Source organism: Lampetra fluviatilis, chromosome 6, assembly GCF_964198595.1.
Source record: "Lampetra fluviatilis chromosome 6, kcLamFluv1.1, whole genome shotgun sequence".
Classification (NCBI taxonomy): domain Eukaryota; kingdom Metazoa; phylum Chordata; class Hyperoartia; order Petromyzontiformes; family Petromyzontidae; genus Lampetra; species Lampetra fluviatilis.
The window spans coordinates 5,648,787-5,661,689 of NC_136280.1; the positions used below are offsets into that span (position 1 = coordinate 5,648,787).

General features: G+C 43.9%; 1 protein-coding gene across 1 annotated transcript in view; it reads right to left on the reverse strand.

Annotated features, from left to right (window-relative positions):
- The window catches only part of OSBP (oxysterol binding protein), a 73,716-nt gene that overhangs the window by 24,494 nt on the left and 36,319 nt on the right, over positions 1-12,903 (reverse strand). Inside the window, exon 3 of the mRNA XM_078857592.1 lies at positions 5,440-5,690. Within this exon, the coding sequence (XP_078713718.1) occupies positions 5,440-5,690 (251 nt within the window). The remainder of the gene's footprint in view (positions 1-5,439; positions 5,691-12,903) is intronic.

The following is a 12,903-nucleotide window of genomic DNA, read 5'->3' on the forward strand; positions in this document are numbered from 1 at the left end:
CGGTCACCGCATTGCGCGCTTTCAGATGTGCTTCTGCAGCCGTCTGGAACGCTCTTCCTTACGATGTTAGGAAGGAATTGCAGCTATGCACTTTTGAATCACCCAGATTGAAAACTAATTTCTTTAGAACTGATTTTTGTTTTTAGTTTGTTGTCCTTCCCCCACATCTCCGACTAGCACGGTTGACTATGTACAGTGCAAAGGAAACTCAACGTACATACATAACACATTCCTGCGGAGGGAGCTGGTAGGAACGTTGGGTTGCTCGGTCAATGGCCAGGGTCAACGGCGGCGTGGTGTATTCCGCAAATATGGCCGACTGAGGGTGGGCACAAGCCGGCGTGAGTAGGTTAAACGTTGAGTTTTATAAGGGCACCACGGGGTGACCAGCCCCTCCCCATCCAGCCCCACCCCTCCCACCCCCACCCAGCCCCTCCCCACCCTCCCAAAGGATGTAACCAGAGGTTCCTACCAGTATAATGTGACACTAGGGGAATACGATAGGTCGATATGCAGCGAGCATCATTTAGTTGATCCTTAATTTTTCCCCTCGAAGCAAACTCAAGGAGAATGAATATTCGCGTTATTATTTGACACAATTAATAATATCGAACGAAAAATATGCATCCAAAAATTTGATTCCATTGACTATATGAAGGGGGGGGAACACATTATTCAAGAGTTGAATCGCAACCCATTATAGATGTAAGTGCTCTAGCTGCAGCATATTCTACACCCACTGGGCGTTCCTTAGGTCGCTCAACCAACTGCGAAGTAGGCTCAACCTTGCTTAGCTTTTGGGATCTGGTGAGATCAAGAGCACATCCCGGATGATTTGGGTGAAAAGGGAAAAAAAGCATGAATTAAAGGGGCAGGCAAGAATGATGAAACACACAATGCAAACAAAACGCTGTGGTAATGATGTAGTTGAATTGGCAATCGGATGTTTTCCAGAACAACTGGCTCATGAAACAAGTCAAACAACGCTCCATGCTCAACATATGATTTCAAACACGTACCACCGGGTATTATTCAACAGTGCCACTTGATCTTCCCCCGAGACATATTACCACCCCATTAGACAGTGTGCTATCTGTGTTGTTCTTAGTGTTGATGTTCAATGGTATGTGGAATGTTCTAAGGGCTTTTTTGTATATACAATAGCAGAATGGGAGCATGGGCATGCATTTTTTCTTTCTTATCATCATCTTCATCATCTTCATCATCATCATCATCACAGTCGGCATCCACGATTCATCCCCTGCCTCCTCAAGTCATCGCCATCTCTCACAGTCCTGTGATGCAATGGGCCATCTAGCATCTGCACACGAACTGCCCTCAGATAACTGTCTAAAATTGCTCAAGCAATCTGTTGTTTTTGGTGGGAGGCACTCTACAACACAATATTAAAAGGTATAAATATTGACTGCAGGAATTCATATTCTTTGGGTCTTTCAATGGGTTCTCCCTTATCTCCAGTTGTCGCCAATGTTTTCATGGAGAAATTTGAGACAGATGCCATCCAGGCATCCACCCTACGTCCTTCCTTGTGGAAGAGGTACGTAGATGACACGTTCGTCATCTGGCCACATGGCCGGCCAGCTCTGAACCAATTCCTCAACCACATCAATTCCATACACCCAGCCATCAAATTCACCATGGAGGTGGAAAAGGATGGCAAGTTACCATTCTTGGATGTTTTAATCCAAAAGAGACCTGATGGCTCAAATGGGACACTGTCTACAGGAAAGCCACCCATACGGATGCCTACGTAAAACCTGACTCCCACCACCATCCATCCCAGAAGAATTCCCTCATCAAAACTCTATACCATAAAGCTCGTTGTATTACCGACCATCACCACCTCACCAGTGAACTGGAGCACGTACACCAAACCCTCAAGAAGAATGGATATTCAGACTACACAATCCGTAAAGCGATCACCCCAACCATTGGGAAAGCACCATCTGAGGTCACAATCAAACCATTACCTTGCCATACATCGCAGGGGTCACCAAAAATATTTCCAAAATCATGAGCAAACACAAGATCCAGGTACGATTCAACACAGTACATAAAATTTGTGATTTGATCCCATCGGTGAAGGACGTGATCCCTGATATGCAATACCCCGGTGCCTACAAACTAAGCTGTGTCTGTGGCAGCAGTTACATTGGGGAAACTAAGCGACATGTCTCAGACCGTGTTCGTGAACATAAGGCAGATCTGAAACACGGTAAGACCAATACCTCGGCCGTGGCTGATCATTGTTTTTATGCTGTGGGCACACATGAAATTGATTTTGCCAAGACGAAGGTACTCTGCAAACCCACTGGCTATCAGCAAAGATTCGTTCATGAAGCCATCCAGATATTAAAACACAGACACAATTTCAACCGAGAAGATGGGTACAAACTGAGCAATCATTGGAAGGACGTTACTAACGGAGACCTCTCCTACATTAACATTAGCTGCCCTGCCCATCTCTAAACCTTTATAAACAGCCTGCCTCAGCAACTTTCCCCCTCTTTTTCACCTGATGACGATTGCTTGTGTTGCGATCGAAACGTCGTGATATTGTTATTATTATGTTTTCTATCTACGTGGCTTTACCGAAAGATCCAAAGAATATTAAAAGGTATAATAAGCATACTATCAGCTGATGCAGCGCTGATGCCACGATTAATAATTAGTACATTTACACCCCAACTACATTAAACAAACAAAAATACACGTCATAATAAAGTCTGGCCAGTGTGGAAGAGTAGGCCAAATATTCAGCGAGGCCTCTCTTAGAGCTCCCTCTAGTGGAGGCCCTTCCGTGAGCAATGGCATGAAGGAGCAATTTCAGGGTTGCACCTTTAACTTGACGTCGTGAAATTTGGAATCATCAAGCAGTGAATTTTATGAAACTGTAACAAAATAATCTGCTTTAAATACAATGGCAATTTATTACAAGGTGTACACTTGTCAAATTTAACAACCACAAGAATGTCAACTCATGGTTTATCAATTTATTAGATCCGCGTGCTAACGTCACAAAATGTCACTGTGGGTGTGTAATTAAAACTAATAAACATGATTAATTTTTAAAATTGCCGAGCAAATCCTGTAACACTCACAACATGTCTTTATTCTTTTCTTCTTTAGTTGACCCAAAATTTTGTTGCTAAAGGATTGAAATCATGCCACATTAAAACTAATGTTCAACATAAATGTTTTCCTCCAAAACATTACTTGGTGCAATTACAAGCCAAAGAACTACAGTACACCGAGAAACATTTGCGATTTGCCATCTTGGTGTCCGCTGCACTAACAGAATCTTTAATTTTACTGGAGGAATCTGACGAGCTGAGTTAGACAAAACACAGCCACCAGAGACACACTTCGAGTAAAAGGCAGCTGTGCAGCGCTGCTTTACTTGTTTAGAGGGGCCCCTCCGGACAGGATTTTGGCCTACTCTTCCCAAATCTGGTGACATAAACGAACGAACGAGAGCAGGAAAGAGTGCATTTGGAAAGCTCAAGCGGCATTCCAACGTGCCCGCAGAAAGCACGTTTTTAATTGTGAACCTTTTTGCCAGCTATTAAGTGTGCATCAAAATGAATGGAAGCTGACAAAGAAAATCGGAACGAAAGCCAAAAAGTGTTACAAAGAGATGCAATCTCACTGTCCTCTCTACAAACGGCCCACTGTCCAAAGCGGGCAGTGTTAACGGATGCACTTGGGTTGGTGGGTGCGTTGAATGTGCCTGGGGAAGCTCGTTTTGTCAGGCCGTTCAACTGAGAAGCAGAACAACAACACTCGCCAGTTTGATAATGTCAGTAAAGTATACAAACTCATAAAAAAAATTCGTAAAACCGAGGCCACCCCCCTATTGTTTAGTTGCTCTTGCCAATTACATCTGGTGACACGCCAGCTTTTGTTTTACAAGCCCGAGTTGCTGCCGATGCAATCCTGAAGGTCGAAACTTTGGTCCAGAGATTGCTTGCTTAAAGGCCTACCCTAGTCACCGGCCTGGGATAAGTTCAAATATCCCACACCAGTGATGTTAGCCATGCCCAGGAATCAAATTCAGGTCATCGGGTTCAAAGAGCTCTGTGCTAACCGCTGAGCGGCCAATCCCATCTCCGCGCAGAATATATACTTTTGAATATTTATAGGGCTACATAGTCAACACCAGTTTCATTGATAAGTGGCCAGGATACTGCACTGCATGTGTGAAACTCATCTCAATACATGGGAGATAAACACAGCTAACTGTGGACAGAAGCATTCACTGGATGGTCCTGTACCTTGGATACAACCATGACATTTTCAGAAAATACTGGGACACAAGTTATCAAATTAAAAATGTATGCCTGCCGTTGACAACGTATTAATAATATTAAGCGCTACAGTTCAACATTCGGCCTTGCTCATTGTACACTCATGCCATTTGAGGCAATCATCGACATTTGGGCCCACTATTTATTTAATGATGCCATTCATATATGAATAGGTTCATTTACTAATTTTATTACCCAGAGTGTTCCATGAAAGCGCGTAATGAGTTGTCACACATTTGTACGCTCCTTCGCAATACTGGTATTAAATGCCGGCCACTTTCAAAGACAAGTTGGGCAAATGTACACGGGTCTCCGATGCATTTTTGGGTTGTTCCCACGTGTTATTCGGCACTACGTGTGACGTTTCGCTGCACGCGCTGGGAGTTTCTTCAGGAACTGAGGAAGAAGAACTAAAGAAGCCCTCAGCAACCTGTGGAGCCAAACGTTGGGCGTCGTGCCGAACAGCACGCGGTACGAACCGAAAATACGTCCAGAGCGCTGTACGGCACAGTAAACCCTCTATATGCGCGAGTTCTGGATTTGGCGAGTTTCGCATATTCGCGAGTTACTAAATGCATACTAATTGCCTATTAGCGAGCCGCCGGACTGCAGCATTCGCGAGCGTACGTAGTAGTAGTGCCAAACCTCCGACACCGGGGAGATGCGTGCAGAATTGAACATTTGAAACTGTCGGCTGCGCGCCAAGTCCTCATGATAACAACTGTGCGTTGTTGTCAAACACCTGCATCTCCTGAGTCACTCTCCTAAATTGCTCACCACCACCTCCATCCTCGTCAATTCATCAAAGGCAAAAAAAAAGCTACAATTCTTCTTTATAATTTGTTATTTACTTATTGTAGTAATTTTTATTCAACATTTATCATTTCCCACCCCCCCCAACCAACTATGTTTAATCATACCAGGAAAACAACCCCATTCGTCCCCGTTGAACAAGGTTATTCCGCATTCGCGAATTCTGCATTCGCGAGCGCTTTCAAAAACGTAACCCCTCGCGGACAAGAAGATTATTTTTTTGCTGCACAAAAACAGCGGAAAGGCCACGCAAGAGTTGCACAAAATGTGCTCCCTCAGCCCGCTATACCACACTCACATTGATCATAGCATTGGAGGTGATGCGGAAGAGGGTGGCGCGCTCATTGACGGCCTTGAGCTTCTCGCTGCCCTCGGGCGGCAGCTTGAGGGTTTCCAGGTCGTTGAGCGAGCGCTGGAGGGCGGCTCCGTGCTTGCCGATCAGGTCGTTGCACGTGCTCAGATCCTCGAGTTTGGAGGACAGCGAGCGGAGCGTGGTCTGCAGTTCTGTCTTGTCAGCCTGTGCGCCTGACTTCTCATCGTCTGAGTCATCTGTGAAAAACAGAAATCACTTTTTATCTATTTATAGTAGGTCCCATTTGTTCTCAAAAAATGCTGTTTCGCTCCGAGTTTCTTGGAATTCATATTTACAGCAGATCAGTTTTAAAGCAGCTCTGATAGTAATAATAACCCCGATTCAGTGCACACACATTTCACAAATCAGACACATTGTTTGATCGGGGACTTGGTAGGCGCGGCACCAAATCTCAAAGTGGCTTGATGCTGGCCTGGACAGAGGAACCCTTGAGCTGCTGCTCAACCCGAACCGTTAATGCTAAAAGTGGCATGTACACGAGGAAATATATGCACAATTCCATCCATGTAAATATACTCCATTTTTTATAATACTCATATGGCGTGTGGGTGTGTGTTTTTGTTACAAGTCTGGCAAAAGCAAGGAAAACCACAGTTAAAGCTGAAATACATTTACTTACACTGCACTATGCTAAAATTCCATTTCACCAAAAAAAAATTCCTACCTTACAGAGACAACGGTGCACATTTTCAATTGGGATGTTCAGAATAAATGCGGTGATACCGATGGTCACCTGACTGCACGAGCCAACAACAGACCCTTTAGCGGTGAGTTGTCCACTGCTAAGTCCGGGAACTTAAAAACCGTCTTGTTTTTTTCTTTGGTCGAGACACGTGACGGTTTACATTAATCAAAACGCAGCAGTCAAGCGTGAGCTACCCTCTCTTTCCTCGCTTGCCTCACTCAAATCAGAATGAGTCGGTAATTGGAAAACTTTGGCAAAGCGTCTCATCGAAAATTACATGCCGCGCCCTGCCATCGCAAAAGGCACGTTCTTCTCACTCATAGCATTCGTTTTCGAGCGGGTTACCGAACATCACCGAGCCAAGGGAAGTTCTTCGTTTGAAGACAGGTCAGACCCCACGGAGGATACCGCGCGCATCATTTCACAAAACTTTGGAAATAACTTTGCGATTGCCAGTCGCCATCAAATTAAACACCGCCGCTAATTAAGACAGCGATTAAGCGGCAGCCAATGTCACCCCTGACTTGAAAGGCACCCACAAAACAAGGGAGGAAAAAAAGTGCTCAAAATGAGAGAGGAAAAAAATAGTTCATCGCCACAAGGGCAAGTGGACACTTACAATGTGTCAGGGGGTCACAACAGCGTGGACGTCCGTGCATAATCAATCTGGCCAAAGGGCCAAAGAGAAATCGAATGTATTCTTTATTATTAGCTTGCAATATATCGCTTCATATAACAAAATCATTCCTTAAGTTCACAAATCGCCAATTGAATCGTGCTTGTAAAGTTACTTACAGCATTTGCAAATTATATTTACAGTTACACGCACTGCAATCCTATGACTTTGATTAGCACGGCTGGCTACGTACGATGCGAAAGAAGTTCAACATACATCTATAAATGTGTTTTTGTACAACAGCCTTGTGTCTGCTGGAAGTGGTCCTCCCTGTGCTGTGTGGGTTCGGCGTGGGGGGCGGTTATTTGACCGTAGCTAACCACGCTGGTCAGTGCGGGTTGGTGAAGGTAGGCAGCGTAGGTATGGGAGCATTGAAGTCTAAGCACGAGGATGGATATTGCTGCACCGCTCTCCTCCGCTGCCCACCACGGGCCTGGTGACACAACCTGTATGTGCGTGACGGTCACCCATCCAAACACCATCGAGGCTCAACATTGCTTGGGCTCACGAGATCTCATGAGATCAGGCGCATTGCGGGCGCTTTAATCATGGGCATGAAAATTATATACTCGTGTTAAATTTAGATCAATGGAGCAGACAAACTGCAGTAAAAGATGAAAACTGGAAATACCGTAATACATTCGAGATGGTGAAACATTTCCAGAAAAATATAATTAACGTAAAACTCAACACATTCGTCATTAATAACAGTCGCTTGAAAGGGAACGTTGTATAATAGGTGACATTTCATGCAACGGCTCATAGGACATACATTCTTGAATCAGATTGTTGAGCTTGGATGAATTGTTATCCAAAACTCCCAAAAGTCACAATGTTCCGCTGCAGCAGATCTCACACTAAATCGTTCATCATCAATATCATGAGCCATGGTCAATCCACTGCTGGATGAATCGATGAAGGCCTCCACCAAATCGCTGCCACCTATCGCGATCCTGCAATGGAATGATCTGACCGGCATCAACACAAGAACCCACCTCACCAATCCGCATGCTCAGTGGACATCCTTTCGGCTGCGTTTCATCTGGACATGTGAAAAAGAGCTTCATAGCTCATCGGATTCCTCCAGTCTAAATGAAGATTCTGAATTACTCGGTTAGATGTCAAATTTTCCGTGACGTTTAAATAAAACAGCAATGTGTCAGACCCAGTGGTGTACTGTAATTCATGTGTCCTGGGTATAGTTAAAGCACGGGGGTGGGCGAGGCAACACAAACACTGATAATGTAGTAATAGCCCAATTATGTGGCGTATCGTACACATTATCTCCTTGATAAAAAGGAAACCCTTTGTAGGAATTAAACGGTTCAACGCAGCTCGTCATTGTATACTTGCTGACCGCAAGCGCGGTGCTTTTAAACTATCGTCCTTTTATCGCATGGCAAGAGGGACGATTCTTGCTCAATGCGTCCGGCTGAAATATTTCCCCTTGTTGGCAGGATACCAAATAAAAAAAAGCCCAGCAAACAGTCGGAACCATTGACGTAAGCGTCCTGGGAATTGGCCCGGAGGAGCATACTAAGTGCTTGGAGGAGAAGGAGGGGGGGGTTCATACAGTTGGGTCATGCCAACTGACATCAGGGAAGATGACAAAATATACACGCAGTGTGTGTATACACACGCACAGTCTGATCATTCTGAAACCACCAAACTTTAACGTTTATCAGGATTCTGATGGCTACGTGTGTAAGTTGCGAAGACAATTACAAGCGTGACGTATCGTTCACTGAAAAAAATGTGCAGTGATATTTTCAGTGACATCGGTATAATATGACTGCAATGAGTTCGAAGTACTGTTTAAAAATACATTTAAAATTACTATTTGTTTTTTCCCTCTCAGGTCACCCTTTACAGGTAGCTTTCCCCCTTTCGCATTTCTAAAAGGGAAATACAATTAAGTGGTTACAGTCGTAATAATCCTTGTTTTATTCATAACGCAAGGCAATAATGCACCGCAGTCATCTCGACGTGCATCATGTTTTCAATGTACACACCCAAATAAACGACAAACCAAACATTTGTCTTTATTTTATCAGGTAAGGCGCACTTCAGAAGCGACCTGTGCCACAAATGAGAGCTCAACGAAGCGGCTTATCGCATGGAAATTTGGAGCAGAAACAAATACTCTAAACGCACGTCGATTCTAAATGTGGAGGGAAAAACCAGAGGGCACGGAGAAAAATCCACACGACCACGGGAAGACCATGCAAACTCCAAATATACACCAAGCATCAGGTTCTGGAACAAACCCACCACTTCTTGTACACCAGGCGAGGTAGTCAACATCTCGCCACCATGGCGCCCTAAATACCGGGAACATACAGCCCTTTGTCAATCCACTGCTTGATAAGGGCCTCACCCATGCCACATAAGATGCTGCGGTTGTTTAAACCATACTTCACCACACTTCACCACACTTGTCAGCACAGGTTGGTGAAGAGGAAAGGAGAAGGGCCGGTTCAGACATCACTCGCTACCGTTGCGAGTTGTGGCCGGGAATTGAACTCAGGTCACCGGATTTATAGTGCAGGGCACGAACCACTGTAGAAAACTAAGGCCTTGACCCTCTACGCGACTCACAGGTGTTGTCTTAAAGGAAGACAAGCCCCAAAATTCCAAGCGGCAATGAACTTCTCTCCAATGGGCTTCCCAGTTGGACTGGGTGTTGTTCACGGCATGATGCCCGACGTCCCACTCCACGTGCCTGGCGACTCTTCTTCAGCAACTGAAGAAGCTCTCGGCATGTGGTGTGAAACGTCGGACATCGTGCTGAACAACACACAGCACAACCGTGAAAACCTTCGCGGCAGCGATTACCCTGCAGGCGTACGCTGGGACGATGCGTCCAAAACTGTCAGACACAAATATTGAGGTTTGTTAAAATAAAACTTTAAATTTGAGGTCAGGTTCAGTGTCATCACTTCATTCACACTAAAGAGACATGGTAATACAACGTACGGAGGGCTTCAAAATCTCACCAAGTTAGTCGCGAGTGTTTTGTTAATTGTGCTTGTACACTAGGAAAGGGCCAAGGGCTGGTTCAGATATCACTCACCACACACAGAATGTGACTTGACAAGTCTGGTTTCTCATTAATAAAGCTTCAAATTCGTGTTTAAACAAGAACACACGGCCGAGATAAATATCTACAAGAGTTGCTGTATTGTCTGGGTTATAAGATACTCCGTTAAGTAAGAAGCACCCAAAACGTATGCCAGGTGCCAAATAAAATTGTACCGATTTGGTGACGCACACACCGAGCAGATGACGATGTATTTATGGGCTGCATCTTCCTTTAATGAAAACATAAAAATGAACCATCTTTGACACTCATCATACATACAATCTGTATTGCCAGGACTTAAAAAGGTGTCTAAGATTTGAATCATGTGATTTCATAAACGTTCATAGTTAATTGGAAACGTGAGTATTTATTTTTGTATTTCCTGAACGGCTAATAAAACGTAAACAGGCCATTGCATCATATCTTATTTAAGTGCCTATTAAAAAAATTGCCTCCAAGCGCAGTACACACACTTAATGATGCATAACGACTACGATTGTCCAAACACATTCTAAAGATTAATGTAAAGGTTAGCACTTAATATTAGTAGGATAAAAGGATCCGAAACTTTTAGCATCTTTATTTATCCTGGAGAAATCCAACAAGCTATGAAGCTCTTCATCGCAGATGCCCAGTTAATCTCGCAGATGTCCAGATAACCACTGCTCGCATATTGTGTTTCCTTTCCCTACAGAAGAGTTAATTTATCATATCAGTGTCATCAATATCAGCCAGCCATGACCAATCCACTGCTGGATCAAGGCCTTTTCAAGGGTATCATGTGTTTAGATTATTTTTCTGCGATACATTTCCAAATGATAAGCCACTTTTGTTGAGCTATCATTTGTGACCAGGCCGCTTCTGAAAATAAGCTAAATAGCTCAGTCGGCTTGACCTCGTAAGATAAGAAATACTTTCAAAAATACTTTTTTTTCAGTGATTTTCTTACCTTTCATATACTTTGCACTTCTATCGTGTTTTTATGTTGTTTATTTTTGTAACATTCTGACCTGCTTCTCCTGGACATCTGTGAGAGAGAACTATATAGCTAATTGGATCCCTCCAGTATAAATATTCTGATCAACTCGGCTCAGTTACCGCACATTAAAATGCGCTGCAATTGCATGTGCAAAGTCCTTAAAGTACATGGTAGAGCCCATTTATCAATTCGCTGCTGGATGCGGGCCTCCCTAAGCCGTGTGGGTTTTGGGGCTAAGTTTAGCCTACTTAACTACACTAGTCAGTGTGGGTTGGTGAAGGCAGGGAGCATAGATATGTGAGATCACTATGTCAAAATCTTGGAGTTAAGTTGATGTTGTCCTTTGGTTAATTATGATATTATAAAAACGTATAGTATCTTTTTTTATGCAGAAGCAGCTAAACAGGCTGCGATCCGGCTGACACAGACCTACATATCTTGTGTCAGAAGTACAGTACAACAATGGATATCACTGTGCTTGCCCTTTGCTGTCCACCACATACAGCCGCAGCAGCCTACAGCAGCCCCTCTGTGCGTGGTGGACAACCAATCTAAGCACTGTCCAGGCGCAAACTGGCTTAGCTGCTGAAATCAGATTGAATCAGGTGCATACCGCATGCTTTAGTTCAGTGTTCTTGATTGCGAGGCCTCCGTGCCACTGGTGGGCCCTGATGGCCTTTATGTGCGGCCCCCGACAAAACACAAAAAGCGAAAACGCCCATCATCATCGTGCTGCTGTCAAACCCCAATGGTTTCAAATGTGTGGCGGCCCTCACACGGATTGTTGTCTTCTCAGCGAAAATTAGCAAAGAAGACTGGCTTAGTTAGTCATTAAAAATATATGCTCATGTTTACATTTCTGCCAATGAGGTAAACAAACTGCCTAAACGAGGAGACAGGAAAATAATACGATAAAAGATCACGAAATAATTGTAATTAAAATATTTTTATGCAAGCTAGATGGTGAAAATGAGTAAAAATTCATCCAATTTGGAATTGGATAGCAATTTCTACAGACGGATCACGCGCATACAAGGAGGAGCCTCCTTATATTTGAAATGAAAATGACGAGACTGTTCTAAATTATTTTCCATCGCATCTTAACATCTTGCAAGTACAACGGTCAAAACACATCAACACACTTGAAAACGAGCCGATGTCACGACGGGCCAACCGTGAAGAGATTGCGTGTCGCTCTGCTGCTGCTGCCGCTTTGCTAAACACCACAGTAATGAACAGTAAACCCATCAGTTTAGAGTTAATGAAATATGATCACACGTCAGCAGGAAGGGCTGATTATATTTTGCCAAGCCAATTCCTCTTACCCAAAAAAAAAGCCTTCACCTCGTGACGTAGCATGAACGGACTGTTATATCTGCCAGAAAATTTGCCCTGGGGCTATGTGACAGTCGTTCATCGCATATCTCAAATTCCTCCCGGCGAAGGTCATTTTTGTAGGAGATCCCGGCTAACAACAAATGGGACGAGAGAAAACCGTGTTTCCTGGTGTACGAGTGAGAAGGAGGATGGAGACAGATTCGAAATGGAAACAGGGCAGATGCTGCACCCTGGTTAACTGTGAGCAGGGCTTAATTCCGCACGCAATATTTTCCGGAACGATGCTAGGCCGCCTTGGGAGTTGCCATTATCGGTGGAAGGCACTACCACGAGTGTACCAGGTATATCTATCCATAAAAATCCGATATTATTGAACTCTATATTCCTATAATCCTATTGAACAGGTTTTTTTTTACATGTATATATAAAAATAAGGGCAAGATGAGACAAAATGGAGTTAAATAAATACAGAAACAGCGTTCCAAACTTTTTCCGACATAAATTAAGTACAGACTGATAATTACATGTGATGGAACTACTCTTTTCAGCCACTATTCACTGTGACTATCATGGATAATAGAACGGAATGGTTGGATGGTACAGCGTACCATGCATGTCATCATCTACGA